The sequence below is a fragment of the Lepidothrix coronata genome, unplaced genomic scaffold, assembly GCF_001604755.1.
Source record: "Lepidothrix coronata isolate B3197 unplaced genomic scaffold, Lepidothrix_coronata-1.0 Scaffold4, whole genome shotgun sequence".
Classification (NCBI taxonomy): domain Eukaryota; kingdom Metazoa; phylum Chordata; class Aves; order Passeriformes; family Pipridae; genus Lepidothrix; species Lepidothrix coronata.
The window spans coordinates 11072911-11097723 of record NW_016690184.1 but is presented as its reverse complement, the minus strand read 5'-3'; the positions used below and the strand labels follow the sequence as shown (position 1 = coordinate 11097723).

The 24813-nt window shown below is 38.1% G+C and overlaps 1 protein-coding gene across 3 annotated transcripts in view; it reads left to right on the top strand.

Annotated features, from left to right (window-relative positions):
• The window catches only part of MDN1 (midasin AAA ATPase 1), a 97293-nt gene that overhangs the window by 64674 nt on the left and 7806 nt on the right, over window positions 1-24813 (top strand). For 2 of the 3 annotated variants that reach the window (XM_017825703.1, XM_017825712.1), the window contains exons 66-94: window positions 305-540; window positions 1211-1306; window positions 1523-1617; window positions 2340-2464; window positions 3597-3743; window positions 3920-4029; window positions 4476-4549; window positions 4736-4931; window positions 6405-6564; window positions 6734-6880; window positions 7829-7955; window positions 8880-8985; window positions 9312-9427; window positions 10621-11100; window positions 11749-11975; window positions 12326-12472; window positions 13136-13308; window positions 13683-13844; window positions 13971-14108; window positions 14334-14475; window positions 15607-15779; window positions 16012-16155; window positions 16811-16946; window positions 17581-17897; window positions 19798-19959; window positions 20320-20421; window positions 20582-20783; window positions 21238-21408; window positions 22918-23075. In XM_017825703.1, coding sequence (XP_017681192.1) covers window positions 305-540; window positions 1211-1306; window positions 1523-1617; window positions 2340-2464; window positions 3597-3743; window positions 3920-4029; window positions 4476-4549; window positions 4736-4931; window positions 6405-6564; window positions 6734-6880; window positions 7829-7955; window positions 8880-8985; window positions 9312-9427; window positions 10621-11100; window positions 11749-11975; window positions 12326-12472; window positions 13136-13308; window positions 13683-13844; window positions 13971-14108; window positions 14334-14475; window positions 15607-15779; window positions 16012-16155; window positions 16811-16946; window positions 17581-17897; window positions 19798-19959; window positions 20320-20421; window positions 20582-20783; window positions 21238-21408; window positions 22918-23075 — 4769 coding nt within the window. Of the gene's footprint in view, window positions 1-304; window positions 541-1210; window positions 1307-1522; window positions 1618-2339; window positions 2465-3596; window positions 3744-3919; window positions 4030-4475; window positions 4550-4735; window positions 4932-6404; window positions 6565-6733; window positions 6881-7828; window positions 7956-8879; window positions 8986-9311; window positions 9428-10620; window positions 11101-11748; window positions 11976-12325; window positions 12473-13135; window positions 13309-13682; window positions 13845-13970; window positions 14109-14333; window positions 14476-15606; window positions 15780-16011; window positions 16156-16810; window positions 16947-17580; window positions 17898-19797; window positions 19960-20319; window positions 20422-20581; window positions 20784-21237; window positions 21409-22917; window positions 23076-24813 lie in introns of those variants that run through there. The other variant, XM_017825719.1, reaches the window with a different exon arrangement.

Here is a 24813-nt window from a genome sequence, read left to right as displayed (position 1 = left end):
AGGTGTAATGTATGTGGGATTTTTCTGTGTTTTGAGTTACTTTTCCACAGAGCCTGTGTTCTTCTGACAGGATCACAGCCCACCGTTAGGATGCTGATTTTACTTTTACAGAAAAATTTGATAAAATAGAGAATATAAACTCTAATTATGTCTCTTTTGTTCCATACTCCCATCTCATTATTTATGAGTGGCATAGTCTAACATGCTAAGGCTTGGGATACAGGGGAAGAAAGTCCCCAACTTCATCTATTCAACCAAAAAAGTATTAGTTGCATGTGTGATGTCTTCCTTACTTGCCTCCTAGGTGCTGAAATGAATGATAGTCTTTTGGGAAGCCAGCTTCTACTTAGCACTCTTCTTCGCAATACCTTTTTTGAGGAATTAACTTCAGATCTTGTGCTGCAGCAAGATGGCCCATATGACTTCTACCAGCACCCTAATATTCAGCAAGTCCGACAGTGCCAACCTGTACTCAATAATTTTGCTAAAGAAATAAATGGGCTACTGCAGGAATGGCCAGAGCATCCAGTACTCGTGCAGGTAAAAACACCTCAACAAGTATTTGGGGGAAACTGGAGCATTTTAGGATTGCATTATGTGTAATATGTATATAGATATGCATAGACGTGCATAGAGGTTCATATTCTTGCTTAGATGTTGTCTGTAATACTTACGCAGATGTTTTGAAGTCATATCTGTTTATTCTTAAGAGGTATTAGCTGTTCTATTTCAGCTATGAAATGTTAAGTGGTATTCTGCCTACTCTTAGAGCTTTAAGCAATCTTCAGTCTGCCATAGCTCAGAGATCCCTGAGGTCTTTTGCTGTTTGTTTGTGCTCCTGTTTTTTTCCAAAGTTCTTTCTTTCCTAATTCTTTAGAGTGCTTATTTTTATTCCCACTTATGGGACCTGTGTGGCTATCAGGTTACATTTCTTAGAGCAACACAGAAAGTCAGATTCTATTGGAAGTCTTTGCATTAGGTCATTTGTGCTCCTTTCCCCAAGTACACCAGTCTTCACTGCACTAGTAGTGAGCTTATACTAAATTGAGAAAGCAGTTTAAAAATGAAAAAAAACCAAACCAAAACAACCCAAAACCATTCTTACCTCTTGCAGGGGAGGGTTACACTTATAAAAATTAACTTAACTTCATGACTACTTTTGTTGAAAAACTCTTACTATAGGTGGAATGCTTGTGTTTTTATTCTGCAGCTGTTAGTTGTGTTGGACAGAATCCGGAGTTTTCCACTCTCTAGTCCTCTCTCAAAGTTCCTGAATGGCTTGGAAATTCTTCTTGCAAAAGCACAGGTAAGAAAAAAGCTAAGGGGAAGTTTTATTTTCTCTTTCATGCTTCTTTATTTATATGGATACCATGTTTTTAATATGAAAGCAGTCTACTTGCCAGGATTTGAGAAAGTGAACTTGCTCCAGGCTGACAGTTTGAAGTATCCAAAGTACTGCGAACCTTTCCATGCAAGGACTAATTTCTGTCTTTGTATAAAGGGTAACTTTTTTGTTTTCCAGGACTGGGAGGAAAATGCTAGTCGAGCTTTGTCCTTGCGGAAACATCTTGATTTGGTCACACAACTGATTATTCAGTGGCGTAGATTGGAGTTGAAGTAAGAACTATCCTTCCATACTGCTTTTTCTTAGATACTGTAACCTTCCATCTCCATATGAAGGCACATTCCAATGCTGAATTGCCTTAATTGTGGAAAATGCTTCTATGTGACTGTCCTTGTAAAAATGTGGGGGGAAAAAAAACCCCACTAGCAGCTGTAGTGATTCAGAATGAGCATGTCCAGCCTGTGGGGACCCTATGTATTTGCCTCAGGAGAGGAGGAGAAGCAGGACAGATAACTACAGTATTTCATCCTAGTATTTTCCCAGTGCTCTCCTGTTTTCATCGTAGGGTTTACTCAGCCTGCAGTGTTTTGTCTGTTTAACAACCCCCACATTAAATTTTCCTTAAAAATTATTGTCTGGTCTCCTGTTAAGACCATGTAAAATTTTTATAGCCACAGTATGCCATGATCAGGAATTCCACAAGCCTACCTCAAGTTCTGAGCAAAAGAAATTTTTGAACCTGCCTCTGATGGGTTTTGTTTTACCATCCCTAGTTCTCACACTTCTTCTCTCATACTTAATACTATTGGCAAAGCAGTGATCCTCAAGAGTTGAATGTATATATTAAGCATATGTGCAGATTATTCCATCTTGTAAAATCTTCCATTAGTTTAGTAGCAACAGAGAATAAAGTTTGTGTTGTTTTGAAGCCCAAATTACCCATGGTATTTTTGCTTTATTTTTTTTCTTTTCTCCCCTTCCTTATTGTTTCCAGTTGCTGGTCAGTAAGTTTGGACAATATTATGAAACAGCATGTAGAGAAATCCACAAAGCACTGGTTCTCAATCTATCAGATGATTGAGAAGTATGTTCAAGAGCAGACAGAGGCAACTACAGAAGGTAAGTGCTTGCCTTAAAATGAATGTGTGCTGCAGTTCTAGCAATTACTAAGGATGCTTGATTAAGATCCTAAATGCCAGAGTTCGACAATGCACTTTCAAGTGTAGTTCTTTGCCCTACAGTAAATTTCATGACTGTATAAGGTCTTATGTATGGAGTGAACTTTGCTTGTATGTGTCTCTGAAACCACCTGTGGCTCATAGGGCCAACACTGTAGGTGGTGTAAAGAAAAAAAGATGTCTGTAAAAAGCACCTAAAAGAACGTAGAACTATGGCAGCTTATGTCATGCACATATAAACATTTCAAACAGATTTGGAGGGTAGGATGCCTCCAACTGCAACTCAAAAAGGCTTCTCATTTTTTTAGCTATAGAAAGCATTATTCATATTGGAGCTGAACTGCTTTGAACATTGTGTATAAAGCCTAAAGAATTCTTACAGCTGGTATGTTTTGGTACGTGCTGTTCTTAGCAAATCTGTCTGCAGCTGTTCACGTTACATAAAATAGGGTAAAGAATACAGCTCTCGGTCCCTTGCCTCCCCCAATTTAATGGAATTATAAAGATAAAAGCAGTATCCTCTGGCATGAGGCAGAGTTCTTCCAATCTCAGGATTAATTAATGCACTTCTGATGAGCTTCAGATCCTTGGGTTATATTACATAACCCATGTTATGTATGTCTTCTATAGGTAATACACTGTATTCTCTACCAGATTCGTCTATGATATATTTCTATCTTCATGATTTTTGAGGCGTTAAGGAACTGGCAGCAACTAATTCGTAGTATGGCTCACTATGACTGAAAAAGCCATTCATTCATAGAGAATAGCAAGTGTTCTTTAAATACTTGATGGACTCTGAAATTGGACACCTAAATGGCCTTCTCAGTCGCTATCTTAATGTTGCCTCTTGTTCCCCGTTCTTTTCTTCCACTGTGGTGTTTGTTGGTTTTACTTCTTATTAAATTAGAATTCTTCCCCTCCCTGCCTCTTTCCTATTTTGTTTGGAATCTTTCCTAACAAAGACCTGATGTTTCAGCTGAAAGTTTACAAAGAGCAGGCCACAATTTTCATGTTGATCTTTTGGTTTGTTTTCCCTTACTTCTACTCTAAATTTCTGCTGCAATGTTCAGAAACTGAGCAAATGGATCTGAAAACCCTGGTCAGCACGTTACAGGCTTTCATTGAAGGCTCTACTCTGGGAGAGTTTCATGCACGGCTTCAAGCACTACTGGTTTTCCACTGCCATGTCTTGCTGATGCCTCAAGTAGCAGAAAAGGGTAAGTTGATAAGCATTACCTGTGTTGAGTCATCTTTACAGCAATATGGCCATCGGGTATTCCAGACTTTCCAAGCTAAGCTTTGTGATTCCAGAAAGAGCTGGGGTGCATTTATCATTGTGATACTGAAGAATATCCTATTGTAAAATAAGATTTTTATTGTCTGTCCCTTCTAGATGTTCTGTGCAGCATACTGTGGAATCTGTACAATTATTATAAGCAGTTTTCAGTGTGTGTTGAGGCCAGAATCACTGAACTTCGTCAACCCATAGAAAAGGAACTTAAGGTAAAACGAAACTTGGTTCAGACAATACACTGATCTAATTAAAAGAAGGGTGGAGCAGATATTATTTGAATTTGTATATAATAGTTCTGTTGGCCACTGAAATCCCTACAACACATTTTCTTTGGCAAGAATTTATTTTAGAGGGGGAGGGAGGGGGGCTGGTTGAAGGCTTTAAGGTTTGATCATTCCCATTTATCCATGAAAATTTCTGCCCACTGGTGAAGCCCATTTAGATTTCACAGCATTTGGCTATGCAGCAGTTTTAGCATAAACACATATATTAATAGAATAAGATGTCTGCAATAATTCGCTCACTTATTGAAATGTCTTGCATTTTAAGACTACCCCATCATCATAGCTGATCAGCTTTGAAGATCATCTTTGATATGGAAATACTTAATTTTATTTATATGAGTAATCCCATTGATGATTTATTTTCCTAATAGGAATTTGTGAAAATTTCCAAGTGGAATGATGTCAGCTTCTGGGCTATAAAGCAGTCAGTTGAAAAAATACGCAGGTAACTCAGAACTTGAAATTAAGGTCCCTATTTAGAAACTTCCTTCTAGATGATTTCTCAATGACATTAAATTTGAATGGAAGAATACTTCTGCTCATAACACAGTGGAAACATTTATTTCAAGTAGATGAGAGGTTTCTAGGATTATAAAACCCAGTAACATTTCTGCTTTCCTGTGGTAATCAGAACCCTCTTTAAATTCATGAAGAAGTTTGAAGTTGTTCTGGATGAGCCATGTCAGCCTGCCTTGGTGGAAATTGGTAAGGAAGAGCAACTGGACTGCATGCAAAAGCAGGAGGAATCTGAGAACAAAGAAACCAAAGTTCAGAGGCTAAACAACACATTAAGAAAGATTCTCTCTGCTAGAACAGATGTTGCCAAGGTAACTGTGTTCTTTATTCCACATGTGGGTAGAATATTTTCTCTATTTTCATCCATATGTTGCTTTTCACTGATTTATGCAGAAAAATCTTATGTAAATGTCAAATCTGTTGAATATATCATAAACTTTCTTAATCTTACTTGTGTTCAGTGTTATGAAACACTGCAGATGGGTGGGAATGCAGCATGGAAAGACAAGCATGATCTGTACTGATCTGGCACAGTATCTGTGCTCTAATACAGAGATGAGGCAGTTACACATTTCATCTCCACGTTCCTTACGTATTGTCTGCAACAATTTGTTACTTCCCTAATAGTGCAGTAAAACAGATTGCAAGTTGAAATTATTATTAGCTCATTTTTTCTAAACAAGGACCCAAACACATGATCATGTAGCTGTGAGATTTGTGCGCACATAAGCTCTTATTAAATATTGAATCACTTTGGGCTTGGATGATGAAACGGGGAATGTACTACATTGTCTTACATTTGCTGTTGACTGGCAATTTGTGTACTGTGAACATTTGCCTTGGACTAGCTTGGACTACACAGTGTCTCAGTTTTGTATATCTCCAATTAAGTTACCCAGCTCAGAGAGGAAGTCAACTAATTTTCTTCCTGAAACAGATTCCTATTCACATCAATAATTTTTATTAATAAGATGCAAGGAGACAATTGTAACCCATCAGAATTTGGCAGTGAGTGGGAAATGCTCAGTTACTCTCAGTTTTATGCTAAGTTGCTCTCAGTTTTGTTCAGTTTCTTCAGGCCAAGAGGGGGCTGATCTTGCACGTGTCCTGTGACAGTCAGGAGGGTAGAGTGAGAAGGCAGTAATCTAATGCAAATCTAATGTGCTTGATTGAGGGTTTGGTTTGTTAGTTGGTGACTTCCAAGCCTATTACTGATAGTTAATAGGGTTATTGGTTTTACTTCTTAAGTTTCAAGTTGTCTTCATTCCTTAAAGAAGATGCATGCAAACTTAAATTGAACAAACTCTAGGGATTAGCTTTGGACATGCCGGGTAATTACTTATGTTATTTAATGATTTCTACTTGCATACTGGTTTTGTTGTTCTTTGGGAACAAAATTTGTGTCTAGTGAAAACTAAGTGAGAGTGTTCTTATCTAATACCCTGGGGGCTTTAGTGATTTAGGGTAGTGCTTTTGAGCTTGTCAGGCAGAGGAAGCTGACCTGAAGCAGTGATAACCTCTATGGAAGTGGTAATGACAAACACCCAAGACAGTAGGATCATACCATCTTCCATTTGATTGTTTGTTTTTAAAACTAATGTATGTCCATGTATTATGATTTTCCTCAAGTATTGGTGCTGAACTGTTCAAAGGATCATATGACGTGTTTTGGGGTTTCAGATGAATGCAGAATTCAACCCTTCTTTTTGCAATGATTTACCCTAAGTGGTAAAACAAGACAGCTTTGAGTATATGTGTATAATTTGTTTTCATTTTTTTCTCAGAGGGCACTCCCAGAAGTATGTCAGGATGGCATTACATTTCATACAGAATCTCTTCAGTATCGTCTGCCTAAGCTTACTAAAAAAATGAAGAAGATGTGTACAGCAGTTACAGAAAATAATTCATTCTTAAGTCTGGTGGAAGATCTTGACCAGTTCACAGGTTAGGTATTCTTGTGATTTCCATACTACAATTGACCTTTGTAAAATAAATGGAACAAATCAGGAAAAAGTGCAGATGTATAGTTCCCTCCCTAGACTGTCTTCCCACGGTTGCTTTGTGTACATTAAATTTTCACATCTCTTACCTTTGTCTGCTGTCTTCTATACAGGTGGTATTATTGTTTCTGTAGCTGAACTGCAAAATTTAACATTTGATCAGACAGCAACTAAGGAGAAGCAGAAATCAGAGGCAAAGCATATTCAGATGCAAAAGCAACGGGCTTTGTCAGATCTCTTTAAAAGTCTTGCTAAAACAGGTGAGCTTTGGCTAAAAATAGGCTTGGTTTAAAAGTACAAAGTTCTTGAGCATTTTATTAGTTTTACCAATACATCTAAACCCACCATAATATGATTTCTTAAAGTAATTAAGTAACTAATAAATTTAGAAGCATTTAAGTCTCTCTCTTTGTCTGTTGACTGAGGCCTGGTGTATTTGCCATTTCAAATACTTTCTATTTTTCTTACATTCCATTAGATTTGTAACAGTAGCTTTTCTGTAGCAGAAATCTTCCTTATCTCTAGTCAGAAGTCATTGCCCAGCTTCTAGAAACAAGAGGAAAGCTCATGACTTTGTAACCCTTCTCTGATCTAAAAGTGAAATGAAGTTAGCTAATTAAAATGAGAGCCCATCTCTCAGTTGACAGACTATCAGAGATCAGATTGACAGAGGTGTGGTTGAGTTCTGGACACTGAGTGATCTATTAATGGCATTTTTTGCACCCACTGGTGACAAAGGAATATCTGCCATCACTGCCCTGTGAAGTCTGTGCTGGAGGAATGACATACTATGAATATTTAATTAACATATTGGATTCAAATTCTTTACTGGGCTCTGTTTTTGATTCCAGGTGACACCTTTACTTTCCTCATTTATCAACCTTTTCATATCTTTAAAAGGAGGTGATGACCCCTAACTCAGCTTTCTTAAAGGACCAGGAGTGGTGAAAAGTCCTTTATACTCACAGGTCTATGTTAGTCTTATTCCAGCTGCATTGTTCAGCTTTAGTCAGCTGAAATAGCTAAGCTACAATATGTTCTTACATTACAAAACTTGCAGCATGTTCAAAGACTTATCAAAATCAGACAGCATCAGGCAGAAAACCACATCAGAAGATTTTATATCTTAATACCATTAATAATGGAGTGGCATTTTTCACATAAAAGAATGAGGGCATAAAGGGATGTGTGCTCGGATGTCATTCCAGGTTTGTCGTACCGGAAAGGTCTTTCATGGTCCCGTTCAAAAGACTATCATGAAGTGCTCTACCTACGTCCACTGGACTTGCAGAGTGCACTGGCTGTACTGAATTGTGCACATGAACTGGATGACATGTATGTACACAGTATTTTTTACCTTTAGATTGTGTTAATTGCAGTTGGAATATATAGAATTCATTGCATGTTGATTTAGACTGGGATTTCTGGACTGTAATTAAGTCAGGCTTTTGCATATTTCCTTCCTCCCATTAGTTCTCAGTTTGAGAATCCTGTACATACTGCACTGGGATGTGCAAATGAGCAAGGGTTGGGTGGTTTTTTTTGTTTTGGCTTTTTTTTTAAATTTGCACTTTAGACAACTGTACCCTCAGTTTCATTATTTCCATGAATTAGGTTTCAGTTAGCCCTCCTCCACTGTCCTGCTTTGCCTGAGATTCTTTCCTAGCATCATATTAGAGTGTAAGATACTTATGCTTTTATTGAAGAGAGTTGTGATTTGCAGGGATTACTTAATTGTTTTGTTTTCATTAAATAATGGGATATTTCAAAAGAAGAATACATACACTTCAAACTGGGGATGTCTGGAAAAACTTTCCTAGAGGAAAGATGCTTTTTAATATGTTTTCTTACTGTTTTCAGGCAATAAATGCTTTTTTTGTCATTGAGACCTGCTGGTTATTATCCTCCTCAGATGTTAGGGTTTAGTGTATCGTATCTTTTATCTAGGCCAAAATAAAGGCTGGATTTATGAAGCTGGATTTATCTGCATGAGGAAAGAAAAACAAAATCACTCTAAATGTTAGATGATATTCAAAAATAGAGATCTTGATGCTATCATTTAGAATTTCCTTAGAGTTTATTATAAAAATTAAGTGTTTTCTTAAGATTAGGATACTTGTATAGAACATGAAGAATTACAAGATCGGTGCATTTGCAAGATAAGAAATTACAAGCAAAATTATTAGGTTGAAGAGCTGACCCTATGCCTTCCAGTGTGCTGAGGTACTTTCTAATACCAGACTTTTTGTGCTCTGTCAGGTTGCTGACAGAGATTTCTTCTGCCTGGGATGGATGCCAGAAGTACTTCTATCGGTCACTTGCACGTCACTCTCGTCTCCAGACAGCGCTGTTAGCACCTGCCAAGGTAAAAACAACAAAGTGAAAATAGAAATCCTACTTCTGTTAACTTCATTTTACCAGCTTGGACTGAAATTTTCTAGTAGCAGAAAGGTGATGTTGCAGAAACTACTTGAAAACAGAATTTGTATGCAAGATATATGGAAGATGCAGAAAAGATGAACATGGGGAAACTGTAATAATTATAACTCTTGTCTGTTTTTTAAGACTTTTTCAATTAAACCATAGCCTTTCAGCCTGCTCAGTGAAATGAAATGGAGGGACACAGAATGCTATTGTCTGCTTGTTCATCTAACTGTTCCCTCCCACTTTTTCTGTATCTGTTTTCTTTAGGATATTGGATTAGGTAGCATTGAACGATGCAGAGGGTTCACTGCACACCTGCTGCAGATGCTTGTCAGACAGAGACGGTCTCTTACTGCGTTGACAGAGCAGTGGGTCTTACTGAGGTATTTGTCATTTTCCAACATTTTAAATGCTGGCAAGGAGTCTTGACAGTAAGCAATTCAGTTCAATAAAAATGGAAAATAAGGTAGAAGAAAGTAAAAAAATTCCTTCTGTTTCCCCATTTCTCTCCTCCTCTCAATTTAGCCTAGTAGAAAAGATTTAAGTTGATCCTATCACTGCAGCCAGTATTTTGGAATCAAAATAATTTTGGAAAACAAGTTAGGCGTACATGAAGACCATGAAATAACACAGTTAGACCATTAAACTTACAGATCGTTAAATCTCTCTCATTTGGTATTGGCCTAAGTTAATTTTGGTTACATTCAAGTTGTTGGCTTGATCTGAAGCAAATAAATGATCTGGATGCTACTTCGAGCTAAAACAACAAAAAAAAAGAGCTTACAAAGAAAAATTCTAGAAGAGTGAGAGATACTAAATCTTGCATGAAAACTGTAAAAGGAAAAGTGTGTAAGAAATCCTTCTCACTTGCTTGATTTTTCACTCCATTACTTGACTCATCAATTTAATTGCAAACTCCACCATTGTTCGGCATATTTGTACTCACTACTACTGTAATCCATTAAACTTTTTGAAGTCAGGTTAGGAGCTTGTACCTTTGTATGCAGAATGTAGAAGGAAATCTGGACTGGAAATTACTGGTGCAAAATTTATTTAAACCCCATGAAACCTGAAAAAAAACCCAAATAAAAAAAAACCAACAAAACAAACGCCTCAGCATTACATTTGCAGGAATAGTAAGACTTCTAAGATATTTATCTGCACTACTGTGACTTTCATCACAAATCAGACTAATCATTTGTATGAGCTGACTGTTACACAGCAGAGAATGAAGGGGTGCTAGAATCTAATTTGCTTTTATAGTGAGGAAAATGAACAGTATTTGAGTATCGGGCCAGGAGTTTAAAGATTGTTTGAAAAAATGGTATAGATTGTGAGAAATATTACAAAGCCCTGTTTTCAGGACAACTCAATGCAATGGAGAGAAAAATTCACTAATTAAAATTTTTTTTTTTAAAATACCCTGTCATTATAGGTTTTCCAGATAAAGTTTGACTTCCACTGAGTCCATATTATCTAGTTTATGTTTTATTAATTTAGACTGAAGGTTGAGCTTTCAAAAGGGAAGTGTAACATAAAAATCAGTGATTATAACTTCTTCTTTCTTCTCAACTAGGAACCTCCTGAGTTGTATACAAGAGATAGACTCTAGGTTGACTGCTGACAGAGAATACAATGTAGCATTTCCTCCTCAAGACAGTGTTCAACAGTGGACTGACAAACTGCAGCAACTTTCCATGCAGTGCATGATGGTTCTCGAGGAGCTGTCTTGGTTTATCCAGTGCTGCCCAAAAGAAGAGTTAGCCAAGTGCAATGACAGTGAAAGGACGGATGTCAAAACAAACATTTTTCAGAGTTTGGAACCTGAAATTGGAAACATTTTTACGGGAATATCCGACCTGATTCCCTCAGAGCTAAAATACTTGTCTCCAGTAACAATTGAGCAATTGCCTCCTGGATGTAGGATGCGAAATAAGGATCAGTTATGGCTGCAGGTGGCTACGCAGTTGACCACGATGCTGGCAAATGTGAAGGCAATGAAAGCAGAAGTGGACAAAATAAGACAACAGTCACGTGAGACCTTGTTTTACTCCTGGTGAGTTCTACATATGCATGAAATTGAATCTCTCCTTTGTTTTCATATAAGAAGTTTGAAGTCATCTTGTAAATGTTTGCCTATGCATATCTTGAGAAGTGGGTTCAGGTGTTTTTGAAACATTTTTTTCTGTTAACTTTTTTTTGCAAAATGCAGTGCCTGACTTTTTAGAGGAGTGTATGTCTTCTCACACTCCCCTGACAAGTCAGAAAAACTGCTCCATCTCAGCTTCTCCCTTTGTCTTTGGTCTCCTAGGATTTTATCCCCATAGCTCCTTAGTTAATGAGGTGAATTCAAGTATCAATTTAGTGAGGAAATTTTTATTTTAAAAGAAAACTGTAGCTTATTTAATAACAATTCTCTTACTTTCTCTCTGCTTCAAACAGTGTGAGTATAAGCTTGTTGTCAAACTTTTTATTTAATATAAATTCAAGATGGGAGATCACAGAATATTCTGAGTTGAAAGGGACCCACAAGAATCATCAAGTCCAACTTTTAAGTGAATGGCCCATACAGGGCCATTGTTGTTATTAGCACCATGCTCTAACCAACACCTGCTGCCTCTCCCTTATTCATGCCTCAAGAGAAGGTTTAATCTTAAATTGGACTGTTTATTCTTCTTTCACTATTATGGTATTTCTGTTGCAGGAGAGATTTTGAAGTTTGCACATCAGCTGTGAGTTGTTTGCTGGAAGTCTCAGCTCAGTTACAAGGCATAGAGTCCCTGTTTCTTCCAAATGGGGAAGACAGGCAAGCTGCAAATCAGATGGCCCTAATCAAGAGCCTAAACTATATTCAGGAAGAAGTTACTAATACATCTGCAGACTTCACAGCCTGGAGAACACAGCTTCTTGCTTCCATGTCAAAGTGCAGTGGTAAGGACAATTTTTCTCTGCCTGGTTTGTAATATAGATAAAGACACAAGAATTCATTAGTTTGGGTATTGTTGAAGATGGCCCTGTGTTCATTCTGATACCCAAAAACACTTCATGAAATTCAAACTTGCAAAATTTTGTCCAGACTTAATTTGTTCGGTATAATTTTTTTTACCATCACTGTTGACGACAGATCTTACACCATAGTTGTAGGTCAGGATTAGCAAGATTTTGGTAGAAGTGTGTAGAAAAAATTGCATAATGCTGTCATGGTCCTTGGATAAGGAAAGCATAGAAACTTGTAATCTGATGTGTTTCCATGTAAAACTGCCTGTGTTATGGTTTAAAAGGAAATCAACAGTCGGATGAAGAGTTCATGGAGCACTTCACAGCAAAAGTGGAAACTGTGATCCGTGTTGTTCTCTATGCCATTCAGTGTTTGGTCGAGAGGAAACAGGAAGGTGAAAAGGAGGAAGAAAAATCTCCAGAGGAAGATGGTAAATTAGTTAATTTACCTCAGTGGTATAGGGGTAGGTGCGCTTTCGGAAGAATTTGTAATGGGAAGCTAGAACTCATTTTTCTCTTAGGAAGCTTTTTTCTGCCTGCAAAGTGCAGCTCTTAAGAGGGGTAAATGTTTTTTTTTCCCCTTCCCTTCCGCATTTCAGAGAAAGTTGCAGAGAGGGCAGTGAGTGAGGCCTCTCTCTCTGCTATGCAGAAGAGAGAAGTTCTCAGACATATACAGGGCCTCCTCGGGCCGGAGAGGGTGGGGGAGGACACAGAGAAGACGAAAAAAACACTGGAAGAGCGCAGGAACCTGTCTTTTCCCTGAGGCCTGGTGCTGTCTTGCAGCACTGTCAGGTTTTTATAAGTTTTTAGTGTCCTTGCCTCCAAAATAAACCTTTTTGAATCCTTTCCACTGCCTTGGCATTTTTGGGGAAATACCTGCATGTATTTTACAGTGGGGAAACCAGTTTAAACTATGCAAACCTTAAAATTTCTTAAATTGTGTGTCTAGCGGAGGTACCAATACACAAGGAAATTGCCATTTTAGTAGAATTTTCTATTTAAATAGATAGAAAGGGTATTTCTAGATTGCTTGCTGTAACATTTTTAGAGTGTCTGACTTGATTTCCGGTTTTTTTTATGTTTTTCAAACAAAGAGGATGCAACCTCATTTGATGTGATTAAAGCAGGACATATAACTAAACTTTTGGATGAAGATCTCTCTGCTGATTTGGATTCTTTACATGTGCAAAAAGCAATTTCAGAGGTTTCAGAACTCCTTGAAATCCTGAAATCCTATGGGGAAGATTACACTTCAAATAAACATAAGGTAAAATTGTTCTTCTCAAGAGTCTTTTGGCTTAGGTGTCTCAAGAGATTTGGAATTGTGAGCTTCGGCAGTTAAACGTGCATTGCTTCTTCTTGCCCAATATCTCAGAGCTAGAAGCATGTGAGAAATTACGGCCGAATATAGGTAGTCTTCTGTAGTGCAAAAGCCAGATGTTCCTTTAGTGAGAAGACAAAGCTTTAGTTTTTGTGAAACATCTAAAAAAAGCTCCAGAAACTTTAGAAATTGTACTTAAACTTGTCCACTGATACGTTTGCTTTGAGCATCAGTTTTCCCTCGGTATCATCACCCTCTCTGAGGTGCATCTCAGTATGTACCAAATCATGTTTGACTGCTGGTTTTTGTTTTAACTGCAGTTCTTCAACCAGTCCTGCTATTTGCTGGTGCGTCTAAAGCCCATGCTCTGCAAGTACTCAGATCTTCTCCTGTTCTATCTCACTGTTTCACTGGCGTCTCACAGGAGTACTGGAAAATTGCTTTCTGTTCTAATCAGCATTTTTACAGAGCTTGCCCAAAAAGTAAGTTATTAACAGTGGATATATGGTAAGCATATATTTAAGGTGTACAAAAGTCTTTAGTAGAAACTAAGCTGAAAGGTGTACTTACTACTACAGAAGGTTTTGCGTTTCTGTTTGCCTTTGTAGGGGTTTTGTCTGCCAAAAGAATTACTTGAAGATGAGGCTGGAGAGGGAGCAACAGAGTTTCATGATTATGAGGATGGTGGTATTGGAGATGGGGAAGGCACGAAGGATGTGAGCGACAAAATAGAAAGTGAAGATCAGGCAAGTGTTTGGGGTTGGTCTTGTTTAATTGAAGTAAAACTGAAAAAGCTCCTGAAATCCACAGTGTGGACGTTTCGGGTAAAAGAAACATGAAGTTACCTTCAGTCTCCTATTTCTGTTGGCTTTTAATTTTGCATATCAACTATAAATATTGTTGTGGTAGTTAAATAAGCTTTAATACATAGGCAAGATCCATTGTAATTTTTGACTTTACCAATAATTCAGATAGAAGACAGTTTTCGAAAGGGTGAAGAGAAGGAGAAAGAGGATCAAGATTCTAAACCAGACATTGAAGGAGAAGACAATGCAATTGAAATGTCAGAAGACTTTGCAGGAAAAATGCATGATGGAGAACAGGAGAAAAAAGGTTTGGTTCTTCCACTATGGCAAACTTGTAAGAGAAGTTATAGATGATTGATACTTTTATATAACAAAGCATATACTGAAAAGTCTGTGTTCTACAACAAAGAATATCCTAAGTTGTAAAGGACCCACAAGGGTCATTGAAGTCCAACTCCTGGCCCTGCTCAGGACCATCCCCAGGTGTCACGCCATGTACCTGAGAGCATTGTCCAAATGCTTCTTGAACTCAAACAGGCTTGGTGCTGTGACCACTTCCCCGGGGAGCCTCTTCCAGTGCCCAACCAACCCTCTGGGTGAAAAACCTTTTCCCGGTAGTGCCATTTGGGTACTAGAAGTATTAATAGGAATGCAAAGAAGTGTACGAAGGAAATACTATCTCCTTTCAGTGTGATGGTTTTGGAATGAAGGGAGACACTCTTTTCTTTCTGTTGTAAGTTGACCTATATACACCTTTTAAAACTAGTCACAGACTTTGTGGAACTGTTGAAGATCATCAGAATACTTTGAGAACATGGCTGCAGTTAATTTCAGAATGTGACTATGAAGTTATTGCTAACTTTTAAGCAATGGAAAGAATGTAAGTTTACCTTTTTAAAACAGATAAATCAGCAACATTTGGTAGATTTGAGTTGCTACTCACCCAAAAGGTAGCAGTTCTTCGCTTTGAAAGGTAACAGCTTGAACATCTGAAACTAATGTAGCTTAGAAATTACAGTAGTGTTAATCACTTCCAAATCTCTGAGAAAATGCTAAGAATAATTTCATCTGCACAAGAAGGGAGATTCCAAAACTAATAAATAGGTAAAGTGGAATGGATCTTCCCCAAACTAGTAATGCAAAAATATTTTGAAAATGGAGGATATTGAAGGTAAGGAACAGAGAATTTAAATCATCCAGGTTTTACACGTGGGACTTGTTAGTTGGAGGGAGAGAATGCTGTGTGTGAACACAAGACTTGGAAGCACTTAATTAGGACCCTGCTTGTTTGGGTGTTGGTGCATGTGTGTCATTTTCCACCTATCTCAGCTGCATAGGGTGATGAAATTAAAATGCTAGGTATGATTGCTTTTTTGTTTACGAAGTTAACAAAAACATTATCTCTTTTGTACTGAAACACATTCTGAACTGTACACAGAAAATGAGGAAAACTCAGATGAAGAGGAGGAACTTGATAAGCAGATGGGAAATCTTGATAATGCTGAAGCTGATGATAAACTGGATGAAAGGCTCTGGGGGGATGAAGATGATGAAGATGATGAAGATGCTAGTAGTAGTAAAACAGAAGAAACTGGACCAGGAATGGATGAGGTAAAGAGAAAACGAGTGGGGACAAAAGTATTGAAGGAATTAAACTCTGTGAACTTGGTGTGACTTAGAGTGTGAGCTCTTTTTCACAGCTCTTGCTCCTGGAAAGGGATAGTTTAAGGGGATAAATTTTGTTTAGTGTTGTCTTTTTTTCTGTAGGAAATGATGTCTTATCACTGAGACTTTGAGAACCGGGTAGCATAAATGAGTTTCTTTTGGATTTGTTGGTTAATAGGAGGATTCAGAGCTCGTTGCAAAAGATGACAATTTGGGGACAGGAAAGAAGGATAATAAAAAACAACCTCCCAAGGATGAGGAAAAAGAGCAACAGGAAGAGGATAGTGGAAACAAAGAGAAAATTCATGAACAAATTGATGAGGTAAAAATTATTTGGACTGCATGAAGTATCTTGCTGTTAAACCACATTGTGTTGCTCATATCACATGTTTCTGAGAATTTTAAATGCTCTTTACTTAATAGTGAAAAAAGTTAGTTCATTTCAGAGCTAAAAGTAAACCATATTATATCCATTATATTATAAATATATTTTCTGATCCATATTCCAGAAACAATTTTTGTTTGCACTAACTTGAACTTGTAATAGCTGCCAAAACAGGCTTTACACTGAATTGATGTTTTAACAGACAAAACTCTTATTCTGTTGTGTTCAGCAGCAGAAACACTTTAAATATGCAGAACTCTTCCTAAAACCTGTGTACAGTGTGCTTGAAGATTCTGCTAGGATGCCAATTCTGTTTAGAATGTTTCAGCTAGGAAAATTGGATTCTGAAAACAAAACATTCTGGTTTTAAGTACCACCAGTTTATGTAAATGCATTTGCTGAAATTAATCTTTCTGCTCTTTATGCGTGAGGATGTTTACCACTGGAAATCCATTCTTAACTGATCAGAATGTAATATTGTATCCAGTATTTCTTTGTCCTAGAGAATACAATAGAATCTTATTTCTTATCTTTGCCTTTCCTCACACTTATTACATGCCTGTTATTTTTTCCCCCATTCTTTTGCTGACAGCGGGAGTATGATGAGAATGAAGTAGATCCTTATCACGGCCAGCAAGAAAAGGAGGCTGAAGTGGAACCTTTGGACCTTCCTGATAATTTGAATCTGGAGAATGATGAGAAGAGCGATGAGGAGGAAGAGGATGAAGGTACAGTGGAAAAATCTCTCTACAGATTCTTAGATGAAAGCCAAGTGGAAACAGGGAGGAACAATGAGATAATGAGCCCTTTTTCTCTATAGAAAGAAGAGAGGTGGTGGTAAGATTCTGTAGAACCACCAAGAAGCTGCAAATCCATTTCTGTGTATCAAAATAGCAACATACCAAATGCAGGCCAGATAAGAACTCAATATTACAACATTCTCCTTTACCTCCCTTTCGTGAACTCTATGGAGCAGCCTTTCTCACATTATCCAAGTGATATACCCTGTCTTACACTGGAAACTCCTTATTTAATTGGCCAATTGCTTTTGTGGTTTGGGGTTTTTTTTCTTCTATTGTACTTACAAGTATTTGTACTCTTACGTCAACTGACCCTCAGAAATATTAGGTTAAAGGAAATTAGTAGGAATTCATCCCACTGTATTGTTAGTTAGAAACCAATTTTCATTTAAAGGAATTATCTTGCTATAGAAAATCATAGATTCTGTGTATAGAACTCTCAGTATTTTAAGATTATTTTTTTTATATAGGCTGGGCAGTTTCATTCCAAATATCTGTAATATGCAGTCTCTGTACTTTACTGAAAGTTTTATACACCTTTCTGATTTTTTGTTGAATCCAGAAGAGAATGCTTTTGAAATAGATGAGAAACCTGTGGATTTAAATGAGGCAGAGAAGACAGAAGAACAGAATCAAGAGGATACTGGTGAGACAGAAAGAGGTGATCAAGATGCAGAAGCAGCTGAAGAAGACCTTTCTGAAGATAAAGAGGAGAAGGAAGATGAGGGGGACAAAGATGCTCATGATCAAGAAGAAAATGCAGGGAACACTGAGGATGCAGAAGAAGAAGAGGAAGAGCCACAGCCACCTGACGAGTCAAAAAATGAATCTACTGAAGACAAGGGGATCCCTGCTGGTGACCAAGGCCTTCAACCTCAGGTAGAGAGTAATAAATAAAAGCCTGATTTTCTTTGTTGTTTTAATTACCTTACACGAGAGTTAAGAAATGGATGGTGTTCTGTGATACTCTGAAACAAATTTGACATTAAGTAGGTGTAATGTTAGTGAGAATCTTCATCAAAATAAGAGCTGTGCTTACTACTAAACATGTATTTCTGCTATCTGTATTCCCACTATCTCCTTGGCCTTGTGTTAGAACAGAATAGACTATTTCAGTTGGAAGCGACCTACAGTGATCATCTAGCCCAAATGCCTGATCACTTCAGGGCTGACCAAAAATTTAAGCATGTTATTAAACACGTTGTCCTAATGCCTCTTAAACACTGACAGCTTTGGGGCATCGACCACTCTCTTGGTAAAGAAATGCTTCCTAATGACCATTCCCATGCATCCTCTCACTGGGTACAGGGAGAAGAGATCAGCATCTCTTTCTCCATGCCCCCTCAGGAAGCTGTAGAGAGGAATGAGGTCGCCCCTCAGCCTGCTCTCCAAACCAGACAAGCCCAAAGTCCTTAGCTGTTCCTCGTAGGACACTGTTTCCAACCCTTGCACCAGCTTTGTTGCCCTCCTCTGGACACATTCAAGGACCTTCACATCATTCTTAAATTGTGGGGCCCACAACTGTACACAGTGCTCAAGGTGAGTGTAGGTACAAGAGACCTTCAGAAGAAATAGTGAGGAGGGAGAGCTTCCTCCTGCTCAAGGAAACTTTTGCTGCCAGGGAAAAGCTTTAACGTGGGAAGGAATTCGTTCTGATGCAGGATGCTGTGTATGTTCTCTTTATCTGTCTGCCAAGAGGTAACTCTCTTGCTACAAGTGATAAAATTCTCACAGACATGCCTGGAGGCCCCTGCAGGGGGGCCAGGAAGGCCATAAAGCACAGGGAGTTTTATTGCACATGCAAAAGCTGTTGTTATAAAAGCAACAAAACAGGTTTATGTTTTCATCTTCTCAGACAGCTGTATTCATCATTAAGATAGATAGATATATATTGCAGTATATAAAATAAGTTTTCTTTAAAACTTTAGCCACAGCCTGGGTTACCTGCATGCATATCAAGCCTTACAGCAAGGCTGCACCAACGCTGAACAGAGCAGGACAATCACCTCTTTTGACCACGTGGTGTTGCTCTGTTTGATGCACCCCAGGACAGGGATTATCCTCTGGGCTGCCAGGGCTCACTGCTCATTCACATTGAGCCTGCTGTCAGTCAGCACCCCCAGATCCCTTTCTGCAGGGCTGCTCTCCAGCCACTTCTCTCCCAGTTGTGCCCAGCATTATTCCATCCAAGGTGCAGAATCCAGAATTTGGACTTGTTAAATTTCATCCCATTGATCATAACCCAGTGCCTCAATCTGTCTAGATCCCTCTGCCAGGCCTCTTGTCCCTCAAGAGAGTCAACAGCACCTCTCAGTTTGTATCATCAGCAAAACTTGCTAACAGTGCATTCAACTCCTGTATCCAAATCATTGATAAATATATTGAACAGGACTAGTTCTAGAGCTGAGCCCTGAGGAACAGCACTGGTGACTGTCACCAGCCAGATATAGCCCCATTCACTTACAACCCTTTGAGCCCTGCCCTTCACCCAGCACACTGTGAATCCACTCATCCCACCGCTGAACAACTTGTCCAAAAGGATACTATGCGGGACAGTATCAAAAGCCTTACTAAAATCCAGAAAAGAAACATCCACTGCTTTCCCTTCATCTACTAGGCTGGTGACCTCATCACAGAAGGCTATGGAATTAGTTAAATAGGACTTTCCCTCTGTGAACCCATCCTGACTGTGTCTGATGACTGCATTCTTCTCTAAATGCCTTTCAATAATACCCAGTTCCCGATATTTTTTAGAATGTTAAAATAATCATTATTTCAGGAAGAAGATGGTAAAGATAATTCAGAGATGGATGAACAGATTCCTGAGGCTGAGGAAAGAATGGAACATGAAACACAAGGGCAGACTGGGCAAGAAAACCTGCAGAGTGACAGTGCTGTTGAGCTGGCTGGAGAGGCTTCAGAAAGAGACCAGTCTAAAGAGGTAAACTACATGGAAGTGTCTGAGTTAAAAATGCTAAATTTGTGAATACATTTTTGAGTTAAAATCAAGGAATCGTTGCCATAAATTTTAAGAACTGTGTATAAGATTCAGTTTACACCAGTTATAAATTCATTGAAAAAATTGAAGACCTTGTAGATACCCTGCAGTTTTCACTCCTATAAAGGTAAGTTTAGGGTAATTGTTGAGCTGCAGAACTGGCTCGTCTGCTCTCCATAAGAATTATACTTATATGAGCCATTTGTCATTCACAACAGAAGGTAGCAGAGCATTGCAGTTTAACTTCTGAAATTTGTTTACAGTAGTTGCTACAGTTACAGTTGAATTATTTTTTTCTTTCAGGAAAGCGGAACTGGAGCTGCAAGTGCAAATCAGTCAGAAGGCCATGAATCCACACGCATGGCCCGGATGGCTTCTCAGAAGCAAAGCAGAAAAAATACCCAGGTTCATCTCTCCATTTTATTTTTTTTAAATTTTTATTTAAATGTCTGAATATTAACCAGCAAATAGGCAGGACTCAGTTTCTCCTTGTTAGAACACTGCTCTCATTAGTGTTGGGTTACACCTCACTTGAAGTTCGTGGTGTTAATTTATTCTTTTTCAGAGTTTCAAGAGGAAGCCTGGCCAGGCAGACAATGAACGCTCAATGGGAGATCACAATGAACATATCCACAAGCGACTGAGAACCATAGAATCCACCAGCGAAGCAAAGCAGGATACAACTCAGCCTAAACAAAACGTGGAGGAGGCTGATGCATTTGAACATATTAAACAAAGCTCTGAATGCTATGATGCACAGACATATGGTATGGTGGCATTTCTGGGTGTAAAGAGTTATTGCAGAATCAAATCCTGAAACACTCCAATTTGCTGTAGTTTTCTCTGCTTTTTAAAGTTATGTTTACACAAGCCTTGCAACACCATTTTGCTATGATAAATGCTACTCTTTCGCAGTCAGATTCAAACTAACAATAACATTTTTGAAAATACTGAATTGACTCATGAAATGGATTTTAGCTTAATAAAGATATTTAAAATCTGTTCTCTCCAAATCTTACTTCAGTATATCAGGTTTCCAGGGCAAGAGCTCACTGACAACACAGCACAGTGAAAGATAAAACTGAGGTCTGAGACAATAGTTCAGATTTCTTCTGAAGTTTACTAAAACTGATTCACAGCGGCCTCAGAATGCAACATTTATTTTGCAACTTGACTACTTCTTCCACTTGCCCCTTAATAAGTATTGTTGTCTTTGTACAGATGTAGCTAGCAAGGAGCAAGAGAAATCTATCATGCCTCATGAAGAAAAGGAAGAGGGAGATTCTGAAGATGCAGCTATGGAAACAGAAATGCAGAATGAGGATCTCACAACAGTAGATGCAGAAGAGCTGAAGCCAGAAAAAAAGAAGTCTACTGCCACTAAACCTTCTGGTACATTAACTTAAAAAACATTTTAAATATATATTGATGTGGATCTTTAAATGTATATGTAGGTATTTACATTTGCATGTAATGGATGAATATCATAAGACTCATCTGTCATAAGATGTTTCATAAGACTAAAATGTCTGCTCTTACTTGATTTTTCTGCAGAAGTATTCTTACTCAGCATTAGCCTTGCTAAATTGGTTGAGTGACAGAGGGGTTTGCTGCTTTCTTTCAAGTTAATGGTCTCTAATCTTTATCCACTACTTTGAAGAAATAAAAAGCAAACACTTCCCTGCTGTTCAACACAATGCCAATTCACTTAATTAATTGGCATATAACAATGCATTCCAGTGTCACCACCATCAGCACCACATAACTCAACTTTTTAATTATAACTTCTGAAAAAAAAACCTAGCAAGAATTTGAGGAGCTGGTCTGAACAACATCCGGTGAGGAAGCACCAGACTGTCACTATCTCACTGGTTTCTTCCTTAAGTGGGAATGAAACAAAACAAAACCAAGCTGCTAACAGAAAATGGCTATTGGATGCAAATGGTTGGTAGATGAGAAGACAGGTCTGACTTGTCAGCCACCCAGCCCCCCCCCCCCCCCAAAATAAGCAAGATAAAAGCATCTCTTGCCAATTGCATCAGAAGAATTTAATTTTGATGAATCTAAGTAAATGCAGCATAGTTTGGAATTTTGAAGTTTTCTTCTCAAACAACACACAGGCTGGCTAGAGAGGGGAGACAACTCTTACAGGCCTATATTCTTGCTTTCCACTCCCTTCAAGTTTAATCACTTAAATATCTTGCTAGACTCATTTGCATTATGGTACAGGTGTGCATGTAATCAGTCTATTTGTTTTTCCACACAATTCTCTAACAGGATGTTCTGAAAAACTAGAATCTTTGAAACATCTCCTACAGTGTCACATTTTTTCCTTTAAAATAATTCTGTAAAAATTAGTTGTTAAACAGTGTAGTATAGTAGAAACAATTATAAAAGAAAATCTTTAATCCATTCCTTTATTTGTAAATTGATTTTTGATTTATAGAAAACTGTTCTGTTAAGATCAAGAGTGTAAAAGCTAAGAAAAAATTACCATTTTTTTATGATGATTTTCTGAATGTTCTCTAGTTACTTTATACTTCCTGTCATCCTGTCAGAGAGGCTATGAAGATCAAAAAAACATACTTCACTAATGTAATTTTCAGGTTATAAAGATCTGTTCACTGTTATTTTGCTCATTTGGCAAGCAGGTTATAACAGAGAAAAACAATTTCCTTTAGGAAATGCATATTCATCTGTTCCAGTGAGTTGCAAGATGTATTCATCCTGTTCCTAGAATTAAATGTCTTAAAATCTGGGCAGTTCTCTTAAGCAAAGTTACGTCTGGACTGCACTACAAAGCATGCGAGATGCTTCATAAAAGAGTCAATATTGCAATACAATATTGCTTCTTGTATGATGTGTGATCCACAAAGTTAGTAATTAGTTTTGTGGTTGTAGGACCAGGTGATGTGGAGCCAGAGATCCAGAGTTTTGACTCAGAGGATGTCAATGACTCTGCAACAGAAAAGGTGCCAAAGGTGACTGAAGAGAAGCCAGAGAGAAGCAAGGACTCGACTATACATACAGCCCATCAGTTTTTGATGGACACTCCCCAGGTACGATACTCAGTTTGCCTTCTTACAGATACAGTAGCAGAAATAGACTCTTTTACTTGACCTGTGTTAATGGAGTTCTATGAATGCAAAAGTTTAGAATTACTTGTGTTCAGACAACTGAGTAGCTTGCTATTATTTAATAGCAGAATGAAAAGTAACAACTAACTGCTGTATATGCAGCTGAAAGATGCCTTTAAAATGACAAGTCCTCCCCATCCTTAGGATGGAACCTTCCCATGTCACTTTTTAAAAAAACTTCTCTTTTTCTAACTGTAAAGAACTGCTTTGCACAGATGAATCTGCAGAGGAAAGGCTTGGGTAGAGTGGAAAGCAATAGGCAAGTGTGTATCCTGAAGATAACAGAAGGGTTCAGAGCGATGAGGAAGCTAGGCATCAGTGACTTTAAAACACTGTTGTGGACAAAGAATTCACCTCAGTTAATTGATCACAGTATACTACTTCTTCATAAAAGCTGATTGCAAGTATTTTAGAACCTTTTGAGCTTTTTATGAATGTCTCAATTCAAAAAACATTATCATAACCTAGAAAATCCTAGAGCTTCATGTGACACTCATAGTTTCCCAGTGCAAACTGTTGGCTGTGAAAAAGCACATTTTATCATAAAGACTAAGGTGTAGAAGCACATGGTGGTGGATAACCAGTTGATAAAGTAAAAATATTTTCAATCTCTGTTTTTTTAGAAGTATTGACCTTTCATTCTAATAGTATTGTGTCCCAAGTACATACTTGGAAGGCAGTATTTTACTGTTTCTACGTATACCACTTAAAGGATTGTGTGCCAGCTACACTAAATGCTTCCATCTTAATGCCAAATGTTGCAGCTGTTTGGAAAAAGGCTGCTGAATGCAAGAGTGTTCTCCTGTTGTCAGAATAGTTAGGTCCCTGCTGTTTTCGGTCTTGGGGATTTTCCAGTTGACACGCAAAACGTGGAACAGGAGGGGGAGCTCTTGCAGCACCAGTTCAAGGGGAGGGGAGAGATGCTGCTGGGGGAAAAGTGCAGGTCATCACCTTTCAGCAAAAGGGAGGAAAGAAGTCCCCTCCACGTGTATTCTTCCTCCCTTCCTTAAACCTGCAGTCGGTGACCGAAGGACAGCTGCTGCTTCTTGAGGAATGAGAAGTTATTGGGACTACTGAGTTTGCAATCATGGGCTTATTTTCCTTAATCCATAAGCCTGCAAGTTATGCAGACCATATAGTGTTGTTTGGCTAAACTGTGGTTTTGTAAGTCAGGAGCAGAGCTTGTCACTGAAAGCACAGTGAAAGTAAAAGAAGTATCGTAAAGCTTGAGTGTCCTTTAACAGAAGGGCTCATCGAAGAGTATTTGCTGGGAGGTAAAGAGGAAGATGTCATTCAATCCTTCGAGTGGTTTGAATGAAACTTTAAAAAAAACATAATTAAGTGAAGTATACTATATTTTGGAACATACTAGACAGGTAGCATTCAATAGTTTGGTCTCCATTATGTTGTCATTAAATCTGGAATTTGTCAAGATAATTTCATTGATTTATCTTGAAGTTCTGTATTTTATTATGTTCAGTGTTGGTATCATACATGTCCTGGCTTTCTTTCTATGTTGATTATGCCACATATGGAGGTATTTGTGGGGAGATACTTATCCTTCCTGTACATGGAAACTATTAAAGGGGGAAAAGATTTAGAATCTTCATTCAAGTGGGTTTTTTCAGGTCTTTTTGTGTCTAAAAGAATAAGAACAACG